A 20891-nucleotide genomic window follows, 5' to 3' on the forward strand; every position below is an offset into this window, starting at 1 on the left:
AAGTATTTTTATGTGTGCCTGTTAGTTTGAATACATGATGCTGATCTGTTTTTTGTCCTAGCTGACGGTTATTATATCCTAATGGGTGCAACCCTGCACTAATGATCCTTGTGTATATAAATTCTTCTTGTTGTGAGCAGACACCATAGGCCACATAAAAATGTTTGCCTCAATTTCCCTGCAAAAAAGGATCTCAGAAACCAGACTTGGCCAAGTAACAGATTTTTTAAAGGTAGAGGAACCCAATAAAATTACCAGCTTTTCACAGCATGAGTCTACTTCCTTTCGACATATTGTGAGGTGTAGGTGAAATATTCTAACTGAACTGACAGTGTAAGGAAGACAGCTAACTAGAAAGCAAGATAAAAGTAAAAACCACCAATGATGATTGATATTGTAATAGCTATTAATTGTTTTGGAGCCTCTTTTGTGGATTTATGATACTTCATCCATATTACTTACACTTACGTGAGTCTTGATATAATGAGATTTAATGTAGTAAAGTATCACGGTTAAATTCACTGTATCAGGAAGAGCATTTTGAGAAACTTATCAAGGTTTTTATTCTTTTTGATAATGTTAATATAGATATGATTGAAACTGGGTTTTGTTTTTCACAGAAAAAAGTAAGAAGCTTTTGTTCCTTGTAACTCTTAAGTAAAAATTGAAATAATTAGTTTCTTTGATCTAGTGTAATGGGGGTTTTTCAGCTGCCCCAATTCAAGTTAATTTACACAACATAATGTGAATGTCTTGCACATGCTGTATTTTAAGAATATGAAAAATATTGACACCTGTGAATTTGGGGATTTCTTCCACATTTTCAAAATCAAAATGCTTCTTTTTTAAAAAACAGGCCAATCTTCATAATTTTACATGTTTTCGGTTTTTGTCTTCTGCTCCAAATGTGTATGGCATTAAGTTCGATCAGTTTGAATGAAAAAAGATATAAGGATAAAGATATTGAAATACATAAAGATGAAATAAAAGAGTTTGTGTGGATTTTGGCAGTACTTCTGATGTTTTGGAAGTGTGTCTCTACATACGTTAACATCCTAAGATGTCCAGCTATCATTGAATTGAGTAATGGGGGCTAGATTTTTAACTGCAGCCTGGCTGCATGGACATTGCCACTAACAGCAGGACAGGTTGTATAGCAAGTAGATCGGAAAATATTTTTTGGTACTTTTATACAATCACATACTTGTCCAAAAGAGAAAATAATTCATATTAATGTCTCTTAACATGGATTATTATTAATTCTGTTAAAAAATTGTTCATTTATCAGACTGTACTTTATTAATCTCAAACATTTATGTCACTTCAAAACAACGCTGATTTGTTCAAACTGGTGTTGAGTACATAAACATGGATAAGGAACAGCATTAAAACCCACTTTGTGTTTTCAGGGGCTTTTTTGTGACAAATCCCTGACTGAAAATTCCGGTTAAATGTAAAAATCCTGATATTCTTATTAAAGTGTTCCCTTTTTCAAACTAATTCCTCTCATTGTAATACTTCTGTACCTAAACAAAAAAATCCGCTGTTAGTTACATGTTTCGCATTTCTAGTACGAGTTCAGATTACCTCCAGTAAGTTGCTTTTCTATATAACTCTGGACAAATATATTTCTCCTTGCAAACAGTTTTCCATATATTCCAAAATAGGATGAAAGTTAAACCACAAGGGGAAACTTTTGAACTCAATATGCGTATTTTAAAATCTCAACAATTAAATATATTGGACTGTGAAACCAACTTTCCAATAGATTTTCCGTTATCTTAGGTTATTTTGAAGTTTCATTGGATAATACAGCAGATAATGCAACTCATGGAATCGTCTTGCAAGAGCCAACAGATGATCTCGTAGATTCAGTCTCTAATGATTTTTCTTTAAACAATTATTTTTGTCAAGCTCGCTTGTTTGGGCTTTATATTTGGTTACACTCTTCAGCTTTTTCTGAATCTTTCCAACAGGACAAAAATAGTTGGAGATATTGCTTTTTTTCACTGATACTGTCTTCTTCTGTATAATTCTTTACTTCTAACCAAGGTGCAATGTCAACAGATGGAATCATAATTGACAGGCAAAATTTTAAAGCATTCTAAATGTCATTGGACTTTTTAATAAAATTAATTAGCCTGCCACAGAGAAAATTTACTAGCCTGCTGGTTAATTTCACAATGTAAAATCATGGGGTAGGTGGAAGAGCAGGCGAAAGCTTATTACTTTTAAATAATTATTTAAAGATGTGTGCCTTGCCCCTTTCAAACATGTATTGCAAATGCAGCAAGAGCTTTTAAAATCTTCTAAATTCACAAGCAGTCAAGTTTCCTTTGAAGAAATATAATATAGTTGAAATTAAAAGTTATCAGGTACTAGCTAATGATGAGTCACTGGTTATGTGGAAAATTGGTAGAGGGCTTAAGCTTGATTCTTTTGGGATTAATGTTTCCAGTAACATTTAAACATAAGTCAGGAGTTCAGAAATTGTGCCCAGTCCCAATATGAATCTTGATGAAATGCTGGTTTCAGAAAAACTAAACATCCAAAGTTATTTCTATTCTGTTGTGCATCTCTTAGCTTATTGGAATTTAACATTAGAGAGCATTAGAAAGCACCGTGAACCAATCCTATTTACTTTTCAGAAGAGTCTCAATACGTTGCCTAAATTGTAATGGGATTTGCAAATGTTGGAAACACCTAATGCCATATATTCCAACCGTAGTAACATTTGGAACTGGGATAGGAAACTTTTTGAGACTTTTCATTTTTGGTAATGAGGCATAATTAATCATCAAAGAGTATACTTTAGGTGTCTCTGTGTGATGTTTAAAAGTATTTATCTGGAAATTGTCATGTGGGTACTTTTCTAGTGGATAAAGTTAACTCAAACATGAGCTGCTGTATGAAGATACTTTAAAAATCTGTAGCACAATATTTTGTGCTTGCAAATTTGCAATGTGCAAATCTTGCAAGTTTGTCTACCTGTCTCCTTCCCAAGATTGCCAGCCCCAAGACAAGCAGATCTCCCTGTTTTCATATCTCCCTGATCTCCCATGCACATTGGGAGACTTAAATACCCTAACTCTCAATTCCTTCCTACCCAGCCTCCTAAGCTACCATGAAATCTGTGCTGTTCATAGTCTGGTATCCATTGTTCTCATGTTCTCCTGCCTGGCCAGCTACACAATCAGCGGAGTACCTGGCACGTCATATCTTTGACTGCTGAGTATACTGGAGAGGAAAAGTAGAACTCCTTTCTCCTGAGACAGAGTTTGTAGTAAGTTCTTGCGTGAGTGCTGCACCTTGAAGTCAGAATTAAAATGCTGAAAATAATAAAATAGTAACTGGATACAAATGTGTGCTTTAGCTAGGTCAGATCTCTTTCGGACATTTCTCAGGAAACAGAACTGAACTCTTAAGTATGTTTTCTAGCATCTAATTTGTGACTGTATTCTATACAGCTATTCTATGTGTTGATGACTCCGTAGTAGATCTGGAAACACTGGAAGCACTATATGAAAATGTAAGTAAGCTGGGGTAAAGCTGTGGTTAATTTACACTTGGCTGTAGAGATATCAGAGCTACCTCTCTGACCTAAACTGTGAAGCATCCTATAGCAATGTTTGTAGTGCTGTGCTCTACAAGGATGCTCTGCTTTGTGGCCATAGGTAGCACAAGGCACTTGAAGGAATTTATTATGGATCTTTATGCCTCACTCCTTTGCATAGCCTAAATTTTTCCTAATAAAAAATATAATAGTTACTAGCAGACAAGCAGGTAAATTAGTATTTTATTAATTTGTTATTAATTAGTTATTAAATATTTTAATTCACTCAGAGAGCACAAAAGGATGAACTGGAGAAAATCAAGCAATATTATCAGACATCAAAAGAGGAAGAACTGAAGCTTCTGGACAAACCAGAACAGTAAGATTTCTTTTTTTTTTTGGTAATATTTTATCGTTATATAGTATAGTCCTTTGCTGATATATTAAAAGGGATCTTGATACATAATTTTCGGTAACTAATTTTTAACTTTGTTGAGTATTTCAAGGCATGATTAGCCTTTATCACATAACTTTTTTCAGACATGACAGCTTTTACTATGTCAGCTTGGACTACCAGAACTGATAAAATATGTAGCCTTGAATCCATAAAAATTCCTGCTCCCATTCTCACATTTGTAAACAGCTTATCCTTCCCTTAGAGCTTTTAGGGGTAAATTAATGTGTCATAAAGCTGGGCCAGGCTGGTTTTGGTTGTTCATTATTTGAAAGAGGTGCACAAACAGAGGGTTTTAGTGAGTCCTGTGGCAAAGACGCAATGTACACTCTGGTCACGCTGACTGAAGACGTACAAGGCTGATTCCACAGTTCATCTCCTGCAACTGTTGTGGGCAGTGACAACTGTTAGGATGGACAACTTTTTAAGTGTTGCTCCTTCTGTTGTAATATACCTTAGACCAATGTGAAAGTTACAATAATCCATGAGCAGAATGGTAATCCTGAATTTTATTTTAGTATATACATTTGATTTCAGATTTTGGTCTACCAGTGGTGTTTGTCTTCTGCTACTTTGCTACTTTTCCCTTTGTACTTCCATCCTCTTCTTCTAATCACAGTACAGTTTCCTGCCCTGAGGCCTCTCTGTCGTCTTGCTTCCTTTTCCCTCTTGTTTCTGCTGTCTTTGGCGTAAGAAAGAGTAGGGGGAAGAAGAACTGAAACAGCAGAGAGAGTACATGATTGGTTGATGTCAGAAGTATTACGTTTTCATACGTTTTCTCCCATTAAAATGTTGGTGAAGAGCAGAAATGCTTTTTCTCTTTTTCCTAACACAAGGCAGCTAAATACCCATTTGTCCACTAGGGAACAGGTTAATGCCGGGACATGAAGCTGTCACGCGTACTCTTGATTATGAGTGACTACCGTTCTTGAGTAAGGCTTAAGGCGGCAAATTTCTGTAAAGTGTATATACTAGCTTGTTTTTGCATCCCATATCCATGGCTTTCGTTGCATTGGCTTGAGGAATAAGAATACATTGTGTGACTAGTTGATGTTTTCCAGAGCTTGAATCTTTGGCAATCTGTTTGCTGTATGTCTGAGTGAAATAAATATTAATGCATTTTGTGTTCTGGAGAATACGAATCTTGTAGAGCTCTAGGGTTATAAAAGGTTGTCTGGTTTTGTAAATTATAGTGGAGAGAGGTTGATCTTAATTAAACACAGCATTGGATTTATTCTATCATTGTTCCATAATTAAAAGTAAAGAACTGTAAATAAAGCAGTTACGCCTGATCAGTCAGAATAAAATAGTAGTGTCAAAGACAAAAGCTACTTTTTATCAATTATTACTCTTTGTGTTCTCTCTGCAAGTTTTAATTTTCACATTTTTACCCTATTATTAAACTACATAGGTTAAGAAAACTAGCTTTTTAAAATGTTGCCTCAAGGGGGAAACATGTTGCTGATGAGGCACTTATGTAAATTTCATTGGGCCTTCAAAATAACGTCCATTCTGAAAACTCAGTAGATCAGGTGCTGCTGGTTTTGCTGTCTAAGTCAGCCTCTAAGTCAACCTAAATGCAGAACTGGAGATTGGTTGGAACTGTACTATGCATATTAACTCCATAAAAGGTTAAAGACAGAAAAGTGCTAAATTTGTACGTGTGAACAAAAGTATTTACTACAGGGCATAATCGTCAATGTATTTTCTTTAATGAGGATCAGAACAAAAGTGTAAACTAAACCATTTCTCAAATAGTTGCAAATAGTAGCAATAGGCATTCATATAATGAATTCACTGAAGTCTAAAGGAAACCTTTGCCATTTTTAAATACTTGGATTAGCAGTCAAATAGAAGGCTTTAGTGGTATCACTGATGCTGTCGTGCACATATGATTTTGATTTGTTTTGCTGACATGTTAAATTTGCTATTGTTGGCACATACTGTAAGTATGATAGCAACATGACAATACCCCCCTAAATTATGCTTCATGATAATAGTTGCTAAAATGCTAATATTCATTAACATGATAAAGATTTATATGCACAATTGGCTACAATTTGGGGCTTTGCTAGCAGGATACAGATGCTTTAGCTAGTTTCCAAGAAGACCCTTCTAGTTGCTATATAATCTCTGTGAAGTCCTCTCTACTAAAAGAAATACTAGTGAAGGAAATAGTAGCAAAATAAGGTTTTGCATGCAGTTTGAATTCAGGACGTAGTGAGCTATTGATAATTGCTGTCCAGTAATGTCATTTGCTTCTCTTTGAAGAGCACTTCCCTTTGACTTCAGTTTAAATCCTGCCGGTTTACTTAGAAGCTTGCAGGATTAGATACACCTTTCCCCCCCAAAAAAAATGTTTCTAAATTTTATATTCTGCAAATCTGGATAAATGTGAACTGATAAATAGCTTACCTCCATGGAATCAGCTGCCTTTGTCTATCTTCTGGAAGAATGTTCTGTTACACTAACAACATGTTAATGTGCCTGGCTTGAAAGTACTGTCAAGTCCTTTACTACAAGATTCTGGGAGGGAAAAAAGAGTTCTCAGGTAAATGCATTTTTTATTTACAGTTTCTGCAGGAGAGGAGTAAATTGGACCTCACAGAGATGAGCAGCAAATTCTCTATGTTTACTTTAGGGCATAAGAAGTGCAGCAATGAGAAACCCATCAAAAAACTATGTCACAGTCATGTCATCGTTACATTAAGTCAAAATCATACTTTTCTCAGGCTAAAATTGCAAAAGTGACTGAACTAAGAATATTCTTTTCTCTCCAAAAGTTTTGTCCACCTGAATTGGTGGTTTATCTTTGATAACCACAGATTCATGCCATGACGTTGTGTTTAGTAACTACATTTGTAATCACTAAGATTCCTTTTCGTGACAATTTCAGTTATAAGCGTTCTATCTGGATATTTACATTGAATACTTTGAATTCCAAAATCTGGAGACTTTTTTTTTTAATACTGATGCTGTTTTAACTCTCAGCACAATTATGTCATAGTTTGATGACCAGCAGTGTAGGAGATAGCTCCCTTTTCAAGGGAAGGCAAGAATATGTGTCATTTGACTCTTTCAATTTAAACTTTAAAAATATATGTATGTTAGAACATTAGTGAAGCAGTTTGGGTTTTTCTTTCTTTTGTTTCTCTCACACAAAGTGCAAAGTATCCTCTTTTTTTCCTGGCAATACCATTCATTCCCAATAGGAAGCATTTTTATTAATACCAGCTTGGCATTTCTTTTTTTCCCCAGTGCTTAAGTGTAAGAGCCAAGCTGGGCCTCCCCAGTCCTTCTCTCACAATAGACTTTTTTCATTCGGCAAGAAAGAAAAAGAAGGAACAAAAATGATATTACAATTAAAACATAGTATTTCACACCAACCACAGGTGGATTTTGCTGATTTTTTTGACAGTTACAATGTATTCAGCAAAGCATTGAATACATGAGAAATTTATAAAGTGGATTTGAAGACAGTGATATTAATTATTATGAAAAAGAAATAATTTGGAGAAATCAGATGTATTGGCTTAAATAATTAAAATAAATTTGATAAGAATTCAAGCTAATAATGGTTCATAGAATTTCCCATAATTCAGTGAGGCAGCAAAATCTTTATGGCAATTGTGTTAAAGGATATCTCAGGATATCCATAGACAGGAGATTAGAAGAATGTTTCTAAAGTGATATTGGAGCAAAAGACAGCCTGTTTCCGGATTTCAGGAAAGCATGTGCATCACTGAAATCCGAGGCTTAAAAGTCTCAAAGCACGTTATGCAAGCCCTGTTATTATAAGAAATGCTAAAGTTTCTTCTGTTATTTAGCCAAGCTCTCGCATTTTAAACTGAAGGAGAGAAAAGGGAGGAATTACTCATGCCTTTGGGATGCTTTCATTTTATGATATCCGAACTGGAGTTGTTGAATGTGCTTCTATTTATTTTTATTTAGCAAAGAGTTAAAGGAAGAAAGCTGGAATACACTCATGAGGAAAGTATATGTATATGAGGACAGATAAAGAGAAGATAAAAAGTTAGCAACTTTGCTGAACAAAGACTGGAGAGAGATATAATCTGCAAGTGGTTTAGAGCTAAATACACGGCTAGGTGCATTACCATAAAACATGCTGCTATATAATTGGAAGTGTGGTGCAAATTAGTAAAAGAAAATTGAGGCCGAGCATCAGAAGAAATTTCTTGGCAGATATTTTATATGATGAAATAACTTTGTAGGAATATATTGAGTTACGTATTGCTGGGCACATTTTTAAAGGAAGTAAAAACACATGAATGAAAAAAGTAAATAGTGTTTCTCTAGCTCTTTTCTTTTCTTTTTCTTTTTTTTTTTTTTTTTACCCTATGATCTAGGTTTGTGGTTCTTCTATTTATTGCTATGCAGCTGTGATGCTGGGTTAATGGATTAATGTGATAATAATTGTCTTGCCTTTTTCTGGATTTTAATAGGATTTCTTAACACATTGAGGATAAAGAATATAACAATTATAAATTCTGTCTTATTTGATTCAAAGTAGGAAAGACTGCATGTATATTTCATGATACTACAGCTTTAATCCATTATGTACCCCACAGATAAGAAATATAAAGATTTATTAATATTCTTTTTTTTCCACAGATTTTTATATGAGTTATCTCAGATCCCAAACTTCACAGAACGAGCTCAGTGTATTATCTTCCAGTCAGTTTTCTCTGAAGGAATAACATCAGTGCACCGGAAAGTTGATATCATAACTCGTGTTTCCAAGGTAAGTCCTAGTGAAAGCCAAATAAAAACATAAATGTGTTTTAGAATATTCATGCTTCTTTTTTTTTTACTGTAAGTGATGAACCTGAAGACTAATCATTGGCTTTTCAGGAAAATAAAAATATATTGAATCTTTTAGCTGCTTATAAGAACAAAACGAGGAGGAAAGAGGTAAGGCGAGTCGAGTGTGATGCCCCGTGCTCTACATAGGAAAATATATTTTTATTTGAATGGCAGATTTTTATTACTTTGCGCATTAAGTAGGGTAGTAGATAATCTCCATAAAACAGAATTTAAATATCAGACTAGCTTAGTACAGGGCCTTGCAAACTTACTTTTTTGCATATCACTGTTGATGCCATCAGCAACAGATGCCTGTCATGTTCATTAGCTTATTACTTTCCCCTAATATCTATACATTTCTATATAGAAAAGTAGAATGAAATAAGAATAAAAAGTGACCTAAAGGTATAGCGTCCAGGCCAGGACAGCGTTTGAATTTTTTTTTCCAATTTGAAGATTAGCTTTTGGTTAAATTTGCTGCCACGAAGTACCCATGCTCTACCCCTTTGGATTTCTTTGCATATTCTAACAATAAAATTAGTTAGTTAGTGTTTCCTGTCCAAAGGAGACATAAATAAGGAATTATTTCTGTATGAGATAGGGAAAGTGATATTGCCCTCAGTTTACTTATGAGGAGCTGACACTACTACTGGTTTATCCAATGGGTAGTATAAGGGCTACATGGTTAAGAATTAGGCCCGTGGTCTCAGATTCTCGATTGTCAAGATAGATGTCTTTATATTTAAATTAAAATAATTTATTAGTTCTTCACTGTATTTCTGGATTTCTTTTCTGGTTTGAGGCATAGTAATTTAGTCCTTACTGCTGGTATATTTGCATTAAGAATGGATTCAGAAATGTGAATTTTCAGAGCGCCAGGACCAATGAGAAGCAGACTGAATATGACAGTCCGAGTCTAACATAGTGGCAGCAAACCCAGCACATCTCCATTTGACTGTCTATTATGTAAACTCCTGATAAACCACCTTGTCTGTAAGATTTTTAAAGGCTGCTAAGAATGTTTAGTAATCTTCTTCCATTAATCTTTTTTGTCATCTACATAGTATATGATGCCATATAATTTGCTTTGTATGGATTAAGTTAAACATAGTATCTTAGGTGGATACAGTCAAATAAATGCTTCTCTTAAATGTTTGATTCTTGTACCAATTTTAGCTTCCTTTCCCTACAGGGGTGAAAACAGACAAGAAACAAAACCTCTAGCAAAAATAAAATTTAAAAAAAAAATAAAAATAAAATTAAAAATATAAAATTAAAAAATGAAATTTAAAAAGGGGTTTTTTATATTAGTGATTAGAATTTTTGTGCCAATGGAAGTTATAGACTAGTATCCATTTTCCAGGCTTTGCTGAACATGACAAGCATAAAGGAAATTTTAGGTTTGATTCTGGCTTTTGGAAATTACATGAATGGCGGGAATAGGACCCGAGGTCAAGCTGATGGATTTGGTTTGGAAATACTCCCCAAACTAAAGGATGTCAAAAGCAGAGTAAGTACTAATTTTTAATTAAGATAATTTTTCTCAAGTGATCGTTTTTTGTTCCGTCATCTGTCAAAAGTTAATCCTTTCTTATTTCTTACCATTCTTGCTTGAAAGAGCAAGGCATTTTGTACCATTTTGGGGGTTTTTTTCTCCCAACTTTTCACCTCTTTCTCCTGCACATGTGCATATTTCCATAATCTCCAATTTCTCCTACTCAGTACTACCAGGATAGTTGTCTTATGTGAGAACTTCTGTGTGTCTCTCTTACTAGTAGGTACTTAATTACAAGAGGTTAGAGAGAAGTGAGAGAGCACAGACTGCTGAAGTCTTCTCCAGTAAATGTCCCCATTCTTTTTTCTTGGTCTTAAAGTTAAGGTAGCTCTATGTGAGTAAAATGTTCTAAAAGTCAGGTTTAAAAACAAAATATCAGTAAAAATTCAGTGTAGCATATATACTAAGGAATTATACGTAAAGGACATAAACATATAATATACAGGATTTTAATCCTCTTCGAAGAGATGTGTCAGACCCAACAAGATATTTTCAGTCTTTCTTTTGAATTGACAGTTAAATGGATGTAGGGCATGAATTCTGAATGATATGAACGAGAAAATGCTCATAGATGGCAATAAATTATTTTGTCAAAAATTGAGAACCACTAGCACGTTTTTGATTAGTCATGCTAGGATCAAAGTCAGGCTCAAACAAACTCTGGACACATTCTGAGATGAGGTTACTTTGTTCCTTATTTCAGTAGGGCAGGGGAGGAGGTGCTAGATAATGTAGGCAATGGAAACACTGCTTAAAGTCGTTCTTTGCCAAAGCATACCTAGACATCACATGGATATATGAAGCAGCAAAGAATAGGATGTATTTTCTGCTGATGCTGGTGCAGATTTGGAGGGTGAGGAAAAAACTTATTCTTTCATGTTCTTCCTCTTTTCCGATGTGCTGTCTTGAACTATAAGAAAGGTAGCTCTTAAGCTTTTGTTCCCAGTTATGCTTCATGTACGTAGGAGTGCATTTATGAGACAGGCAACGTCAGGAAAGCAGTAGGTCAAGGGAGCTTTTTATTTTACTTGTGAATACCGTCATTAACAAAGTCTAAAAACACGTTTGATGAATTGTTCAGTGAGCAACTGTACTAATGAAAGTTTTTCCAATTGATTTGAGTCCTTTGTTTCCTAAAGACTTTGAGGTGCTGGAGCGTGTCCAAAGAAGAGCAATGAAGCTGGTGAAGGCTCTAGAGCACAAGTCTTATGAGGAGCAGCTGGGGGAACTGGGGTTGTTCAGCCTGGAAAAGAGGAGGCTGAGGGGAGACCTCATCACTCTCTACAACTACCTGAAAGGAGGGTGTAGCAAGGGGGTGTCGGTCTCGTCTCCCAAGTAACAAGTGATAGGATGAGAGGAACGGCCTCAAGTTGCACCAGGGGAGGTTTAGATTGGATATTAGAAAAATTTCTTCACTGAAATTATTATCAAGTATTGGAAGAGGCTATGGTTCTAATTTTTACTTTCCTTTTCACTGCAATGTTTCAGCTGTTCCCAATGACCACTTTTCTTCCAGTCCTGCTCCATGGGCAAGACACAGTACAAGCTGCAGCTAAACTAGAACCAGGCCAAATTTCCCAGTACTCAGGTGTTCATTGGTTGGGCAGCTGCCGTGCAGAAGAATGTAAAACTGAGCTTTGCCTGACTTTTCTCAGCAGAAGTATTAATTTTAGTCTCGCTTTTTTATCTAACCATAAACTTGTAAGAATTTAATTATCTCTGGGACTTTCCAATTTGGCTGAATTTAGCCAGCACGTTACAAAATTATGAGTTATGAAAAGGAGTGACAGATGTACAGTATAATTGCATAAGACTTGTTCCTTAGCAAAACAAGCTAAAAAATTACAGTATTTACAGTTTCCCAGTAGCCAAAATAAATATATTATTAGTTTAGACTAGTCTCCAAAAGGCATAAAAACTCAAAGGGGCCAGCTGCTACAGGCAGACACAAAACCTCAGAGATAATTGGTAGACCACATTTGCAAGGAAGAAGAATGCAGGGTCTTGTATATTTGAACACTAAGGTATCCTTCCTATGTCCCGCAATTTCCTTTTTGGGAATTGCCAGCAAGCAATATTACATCTAGGTAAGCTCAATTCCAAGAGCTGAGGTAAAGAGTCAATGATAAGTATCCCTTATTTCACATAAAAGTCATTTGTTGTTAGATGAGAAAGTTACTCAATGTAGAGATTTTTTTTTTAATAATGTAGCTCACCGCTTCAAAATCTCTGTCTTCTGTCTTCTGCAAATACTCTTTAAACCAAAGTAATAGGTTTGATAGTTTAGCATATGGAAAATAGAATAATAGATGTATTTTTCTCTAAAAAGGTAATCAAATGTTCACAAGTCACCTCAGTTCCATTTTGTCACATGACCTGCCAGCAATGTCTTCTAAAACCGTCATACAAGCCGCGTGGCTTTGTCTGCATGACAGCAATGACTTGCTTGGTCAAGAATTTTGCTGGTGTATGATATGAATAAAATATAATGTGCTGCACAGCTCTAATATAGGTGAGGCAGCTCTGTACGGGAAATCAGGCATTGCTCACGATATACAAATGTTTGCCCCGATATCTGTCAATATACAATATGAAAACGCATCCAAAATAATCTTCATAGACATTCCAGATATAATTCCCTATATTATGATTCTTTTGTGTTATTGAATGGAACCCTGTAATGTAGAAGTTGCAGTTTTACACTTTTCCTTTAGTTCATCTGGCCTACGCCAACTCAATGACACGTAACAAAATAAAATGATGTTGTGTACAGTTGTTGTATGCAAGACCGTGGAAATGTTGATTCCACAAATTGAGTATTGAAATTCATATTTAAATGGCAACAGGGCATGAAATATACTTGTTAGTTATATTGGGAGTAAAATAAGAAAAATATCTATGCCTCTCTCAGATCTTCATTATAGATGAAATAAGACTAGAGGAATCAAGAAATTCAATTCACCTTGATATATCCGAGGTGACTGTAATATTTAGTTAATATTATATTCAAGAATAATATTCTTAATTAATATTATTATTCAAGTTAATATTATTATTTAGTAACGCCTTGTATTATTAAAAAAATACAAGGAAAGCTTCTCCCAGTGCATATTTCTTACCTGGTATTTAGAACCAAAAGCAGCTCTAGCTCCTGTGGTGGTACGATCAAGCCTATGTTATAAAAGATTGACTTTTTGCTCAGTAATTCTAGGGCTGAAGACATTGCGAGTCCTATTCCTCACAGCAGTATAAAATAGTAACATATTTTGATTCTGAAATAAATTTTCGCTCTCTTGGAACAGTGTTAATCGCATACGTTTTTAATAATATATTTATTTTTTCCTAGGATAATGGTATTAATCTTGTGGATTATGTCGTGATATATTACCTACGCCATTGTGATAAGGTAAAAGATGTATTTGCTGTATCAGCCTCTCCAAAAGTAGGTTTCTTTAAGAAATTGCAAAAGGGGTTATATTAGCTTTTTAAAATCTGAACACAGTAGCTCTGATGGAAAAAGAAAATCCATTTCTGTTGCTTTCTTATAATAGTCGTGGACCTCAATACGTCTGAAATTTGCTACAGGTTTTCCGAGAAGGCTTTGGAACATTTTACGTTAACTGTTGAACTGCCCGCTGCGGGCAATTGCCTGTGACTGTCGTAGACCGGACAGGTGGTCACTCCAGCCCTGTCTTCCTGCGTCCCGCTTACTGGAACGCTGTAAAGCTTCTTGTCACGTGGTAATAATGGAAGACAGAGGCGGGATTTCTCTCTCGTGACAGAACGCAAGGACAGGTTGGGATTTTAAGATGGGTGAGTCAGGTGGTGGGGATGAAGTTGGAGGTTGAAAATGTGGGAAGAGGTGCGGCTGCTGCTTGGAGTGAGTTACATTTACGAGGCTTTTTGATAGGTACCACCAGTGCCCACAGTTTTTGAGTGGAAAATTTGAACTATTGTCTTTTAAATGAAAATGTCACTATTAATTGATTTTAAGTATGTAATTGCTTATTCTTGAGATTAAGAAGATGCCTTTACCTAGTCTGTGAATCGAAGACTACTGTAACCAGGCCCTCTGTCTGGTTGAATATAAACAATTATTTTTTTTCTTTTTTTTTTTTAATCCTTATGTGAGCATGTTGAATTGATGACGTAGTAGTCATGAGTATTTTTTCTAGTAGTAAGACTAAAGTAAGTGAAGACAAAGTGAAGACATTTCCCTGCCCATGGCGGGGGGGGGTTAGACTAGATCATCTTTAACGGTCCCCTTCCAACCCAAACCACTCCATGATTCTATGATTTCTAACAGTGGAGGATCTGTATGTCAGGAGACGGTGGAACAGCTCCTGGGGCTGAGCTGTAGATGAGATTAAAAAAATAGCAGACAGGTAGTTCTGTGCTTGTTTTCTTTTTTTTTTTCTTTCTTTTTTTTTCTTTCTTTCTTTTTCTTTTTCTTTTTTTAACAGGGAAATAAAGTGTCATTACTTTAACCTAAGGACCCATCTTGTAAAAAGCCTTATAACAAAAGCAATTTTGTCCAGCCTGTAATGTTTCTCAGTTCTCAGGGTATTGACATATATATTCTTTTCTCCTTTTTTAATAATGCTGAAACTAATGCTTTCTAATTCATTTATTTGTATTCAATATTTCTGCAAACATTCTACTATACTGTAATTTTACTTCAGGGAATTTTGTAAAACAAACCAGCTTATCTTCCTTGGGAAATGCACACAATGTAAATGTCATCTGTTGTACTTCCCCCTCCCCCCCCCCCCCAAACGTTTATATCTTTATAATAATAAAATTATTTTTTCCTTGCTCACAAAACAATTAGTTCTCCAACCTGTGGGTTTTCCTTTATTACAGACTGAAATCTGTGCACAGGTAGTATTTTAAACTCACTAGTATATGCTTATACACAGCAATGTCATGTTAATGCCATGTTAATGCCATTTATATACTTGTTAAATTTCCACTGGAGATATTGCTTTGAACCTTGTAAGGTTTTGTTTTGTTTTACTTCTGATTTTTTTTTTCTTACTGTGCTAAAAATAAGGTATATACTTAGGAGTTCCATACAGACATGTGATTTATTTAGCCACATAAACCTTCAACTGTATATTTTTATCTGTATAAAATACTTGAGGCAATATATAAATATTGTTTTCAATTAATGCTTATAATGTCTGTGTATATTTAATGAATTGAGAGAGAGTGAAACCACAAACTTTTGGCATAAGATCACTTGTTGCATTAAAATAGGCATTCGTGTTATCTGTTTTTAAGAAACTTCTAATCCCTTATCTAAACCTTTATTGATATAAAATGAACTGAAATGTTGTGAGCTCAGTGCTGTTTCGTAGTTTAAATTGAGCACAGTTTGCTTTACAACATCTAAAAGGAAGTTTCAACACTCAGAATGGTCAGGATTTCAGCTTAAATGATATATATGTTGTTTCAGCAAGAATGATTTAAAATATATTCTTTTTGCGCTTTTATAATAGTGTTTCATAGACGACATTTCAAAAAAAGTAATTTATTTCACTGCGAATGCATTTAATTTTCATAGTGGCCTGTTTGTTTGTTTGTTTGTTTAGGAAGCAGGAACAGACAAGAGTATTTTTCCTTTACCAGAACCACAGGATTTTTTCCAGGCCTCCCAAGTTAAGTTTGAAGACCTAATAAAAGACTTAAGGAAACTGAAGAGAGATCTAGAAGGTAACTGGGAACTTTCACATTTGTTCTGCGAACAACAAAGTGCCATTTAAAATGTGACCTTTATGAGGTTTTCTTATTGCTAATTAGGTTTATAGTGTTGATTCATTTGGAGTTTTTACACTGTGGCACAAATTACTCACATAAATTAAAAAGGAAAAAAAATTCAAATTCATGACTTAATAAAAATGAAAGTAAAGATACTGAAAAGTAATGTTCCCTTTTACAATCGAAAGGCCCCTGCAGAAATGTTTCTGAAATTTTCTTTAGCTATGTGTGAATTTTCCTCTGGCTTCTCCAGAACCGTGTGTTTAACTGTAGATATCTGCTAGTTCCATAACATAAATACTTTCTTCAGAACTTGTATAACAACAATTTAACAGCTACAAGAAAGAGTTGAATACTATTAATGTAGAAATAAAACACAGCTTGCCAAGGCACAGCAAAGGGAAATGGAAAGCTCCAGTTCAAAATATTTTCACCCTGGGACATAAAATAAACATTTAAAAATGTTTATTATAAAGAGGGGCTCAGAAACCCAACTCATCTATCAATCAAGGTACTGAGTGGAAATAAAGTAGGAAGGGTTGCTCTCTAAGTGTTCCAAGCAGTTTCGTTTTTATTTTGTGCTTCATGTGACTTTCTAAACTAAATCCAGCAAATGATGACTGAATATTTTAAGCCTGACTTTTTTTGTTAAGGAAAAGTTGCTACTTTTACTGAAGCAGTTTTCTGTAGAAAATAGAGTTTTGGAGAGAATCTGCATAAAAGCTTACAAAAACTTCTTCATTTACATTTACATCTCTGCATCAAAATGGAAGAGTCCTTTTAGAATCAGAGTTGAACTCTGATTTTTTTTTTTTTTCCCAATCTAATTCAGTGAAAACCGTTACAAAATAATTTATCCTTACAGTTAGAAATTGCTGCATTAGGTCACTGCCATCCTTCGGATGGTTTCAAAGGTTAAGTGTGGTAGGAAAGTATCGGTTGTTGTTTGTTCGACCCGGGCATGAGTGAGTGCTCTATCTCCTCTCATCGCTTGGCCCTGTAAACCCCTTGGCCTGCCCTCTTTTGGGCTAGTTTGTGCAGAAACATGATCTGTGTTTGATCTTGTACTTTTTCAGCTTGTAGTCCTGCTGTCATGCATCTTAGTCTTGCAGGATCTGCACTGAGGCTGTGGCATTCACATCATATTTGTTCTACGTTGCAAAGACACAGACAGCAAGTAGGGAAAGCTAAACACTTTAACTAACTCGTAAAATAAAAACTGCAGCTTTCTTATAATCACATTTCTTTTTTCTAAAATAAATTTTCTTAGGTATTTATAGAAAATCTAGAAAAATTGTTCTGTTGAGGTTGTTTTCGTAATTCTTCGTTGAAAGATGTATTTGAAACCCAGCCAAACCAATTAACATATAAAGTTAATGACAGCAGAGATGTGAAACAAAAAAGGTTGTGGAAATGTTTCAGATGTATTTTATCACTTAGAAATATGCGGCAGAATTCTAACAAGCATTCATGTGATTAGTTTCTCTTATATTTAAACAAGGAAAGAATCACTCATATAAAAATGTTTTATCTCTTTCATACATTACCTTTCGAATTTTTTTGTCTTCAGATAATGCTGTAGTTTATTTTTAAATCAAAATTTTAATTGAAGAGGTTATAATTTTAACACGTACAACAAAGATTTGATGAGTCTCTGTAGTTTATTGTAGCCATTAAAAAGTTGTGGCTGCTGGCAGAATACCAGTGAAAGTCTAAAGCTGAAACAGATGTGAGTAGCAGAAACCAAGTCCAGAGAAGCGTCGGGCCCAGCTATCCAGACAGGCGCGGCCCTTCAGATGTAAATAATTTGAACAATATTAACTGGGGCTGCCTGTGTTATAGGGTACGTTGGATTTATTTCACAGTGTGGTTGGCGAAGGTAGTCTTAAACAGATTACCTTGGAGGTGGGATGAGATAAAGGTAATAAATGAAAGAGGGGTTTTCTTGTGTGTCAGTAGTGAATGAACTAATGTTCCTGTTAGTGACTTTTTTCCTGAGATTTGTGCAGAATGATTAAAAAAACAAAAAAGATAAATATCACCTCTTGTGCCCGAAATGGCAATTTTGATAGACGCTTTTCATAATAGTTGTCATTCAGTATTTAAAAATATTTTTTCTAGTTTATCAAGGCATTCATTTATCTTTCTAGCACGGATATTAACATAGGAAAGATTGAGTTATCATGAGTGGCATGTCTTAATGGTGTAAACCTCTGGTTTGAAATACCTAGACACTGTGGAACCGAAAGCTCAAATCTAGATGGAGCACAAACCCTTTCATCCTTTTCAGATAAACAGATTGAGTTCCATACAATTTGCTATTTTGAAGTATTTCAGATTAGACTTTAAAGGGACAGACTAACTTTAGACTAAAGGGATTGGCACAAAAATTCAAACGAATTTTTGAAGAACCTTAATCCAACAGGTTTTTAGCACATATTCCAGAACAAACTTTGTAATCACGAGCATTTTTAGGTTAAAAAGAATGATAAACAAGAATATGCACTTAATATAGGTGTTTAAAGGGAAAGAAGTGCAAAAGAATGCAATATTAACTAGTGAGGTGAAAATTTTAGTGTGAAATCTGGTTCCACTTCCAAGTCACAGGAAAAAGCAAAGTTTTCTGTAAGCTCAGGTTTTCACTCCATGTCTGTATAGTCTGTGTATTTCCAAGGTTTTCAAATATTACATAGTAGCCTAAGCAGATACATTTATTTGTTTCACAGGTATGGATTAGCTTTCCAGCTAATCTTTGTATTTACAGGAAAAAAAGGTTTTGCTTTGTATCCATACTTTTAAGATTGTAAGATATCTTATTCCTTGTCTAGGGCAATGATTTCCACTTTTTCCTTTCCCTATGACCAAACGTGATTTCCCTTCTAGTCTGGACAATGCCACCTGATTGGTATTCTTCTGGAATAAGCACAGAATATTTGAAATGTGTCATCGTAAGAAGATTTTTAGAAAGAAAACCACTTTACCAAAGCATGATAGACTTGTATAAGTTTTACCATAAACCTTTTATTCACCTCTCTCCAATGTTGAACAATCTTAATTATTCAAAATTAGTTACACTGTAAATTGTTTCCATCTGTCATACTCATTGCTCTTCTTTGTAATGTAAAATTTTAAAATGCTGTTCCATTAGTCAAAAGAAAGCAATATTAGATTCCTTGCATCATTTACTGTAACGTCCATTATAACTTCTTAGTATTCTTGACCTTAACAACTGAAAGAGCAAAAATATTTATTGAATGGTTAAAAAGGGAAACCAGGGTAGGTCCGCTCTGAATGCTTTCAAGAGTCACACCTTTATTTCTCATAATTAATTAAATTTCCTATGAGATTGTAACATTCTGATCCCATTGAAAATCCACATACCTTTTGCTTTCACCTTCTTTCAGGACCACCAGTAGAGATATTAGTTGCCATTTTCATACTATTTTTTTCAGTACTGTATATATGTTTTAAAGTTTTACTAACTTAACTAAGTGTATAAGAGTATTTATGTAGGTGTTTGCACACACACATACATGACTGAAAGGAAATAATTTCATCTAAAATAGAAACAAGACTTTGTGGATCAGCTCCCTGTAATAATCAGCTGGATTTCAGTACTCCAGGAGACATGGTTTCAAACTGGGGGCCTCTTAACCTAATTGTTGACAGATCTATATCTTGCATAAGTATCTTAACCCCAGCTTTTCCACATTTAAGTAGTGGAACTTCATCAAAACATCAGCTTATGCCAACCCAATCCTGTAAAATTGTATAACCCTTATAAAAGATTAAAAGGGAAGCAAGTAAAACTATGCATGAAAAAATGAGAAATGACAATGTTACATTGGCTGTTTTCACATTGGTTTTCATACAGAAGCATTACAAGTATCTTAAAATCATAGAGAAATGTAAGTAAGTTGTTTGGTTGGAAGGTACCTCTGGAGGTCCTGTGGTCCAAAGCCTTTGAGCAGGACTAACTTCATATTTAGATCAGGTTGTACAAGGCCTTTGCCAGCTCAATTTTGAATCTAAGGATGGAAATTCCAACACCTCGCTGGGCGCCTTTTCCAGTGCTGAATCACTCTCTTGAATATTTTTCCTTATCCCTTGTGAGAATTTCCTGTGCTGCAACTTGTGACTGTTACTCCTTTTTCTTTAGATGTGCATTTCTGAGAAAAGTCTGGCTGCATCTTCTCTGTAGCTATTTGCTAGATAGTTGAAGTGAAAAACTGGATCCCCAGTTAGCTTGCTTTTCACCAGGCTGAACGTACCTGGCTTCCTCTGCCTCTTCTTCCAGTGCTTCATTTTATTTTCATTCTCAAATGGCAGCATGACAATATATATATTCTTTTTCAGAGATGACTATGTGTGTATACATATATTTTCAGATACATATATATTCTTTTTCATAGAAACAGATGTAGTGTTCTGGATGTGACTAGCATGGTGTTGCTGTGCCGATACCAGCATCGTAGCTAATTAACCCTGTCTCTTAGCATGGCTGACTAGACCAGGCTAAACTGTTGCATCTACGTTGCTCTCCTTCAGTGCCTCTTCGGGGAGCTCTGTATTACATTATATTGCAAAGCAGATGTGTGTAAGAAAATTAAGGTAAGAATGGAAGAGAATTTAGAAATGAGAAAAGGGTGGAAATTGAAAAGGGTCGCTCATTCTTGATTGTTGCAGCCACCATCACTATAAATAGAGACAAGGAGGAAGCTGCAAAAATAAAAAATTAATTAGCT

At 35.0% G+C, this 20891-nt stretch overlaps 1 protein-coding gene across 1 annotated transcript in view; it reads left to right on the top strand.

Moving 5' to 3' along the window:
• LOC129207266 (formin) overlaps positions 1 to 20891 on the top strand; it is a 142010-nt gene that overhangs the window by 71567 nt on the left and 49552 nt on the right. The window contains exons 7-12 of the mRNA XM_054827950.1: positions 3468 to 3529; positions 3844 to 3932; positions 8640 to 8769; positions 10195 to 10341; positions 13733 to 13792; positions 15981 to 16101. Coding sequence (XP_054683925.1) covers positions 3468 to 3529; positions 3844 to 3932; positions 8640 to 8769; positions 10195 to 10341; positions 13733 to 13792; positions 15981 to 16101 — 609 coding nt within the window. The remainder of the gene's footprint in view (positions 1 to 3467; positions 3530 to 3843; positions 3933 to 8639; positions 8770 to 10194; positions 10342 to 13732; positions 13793 to 15980; positions 16102 to 20891) is intronic.

Source organism: Grus americana, chromosome 5 (assembly GCF_028858705.1).
Source record: "Grus americana isolate bGruAme1 chromosome 5, bGruAme1.mat, whole genome shotgun sequence".
In the NCBI taxonomy this organism is placed as follows: domain Eukaryota; kingdom Metazoa; phylum Chordata; class Aves; order Gruiformes; family Gruidae; genus Grus; species Grus americana.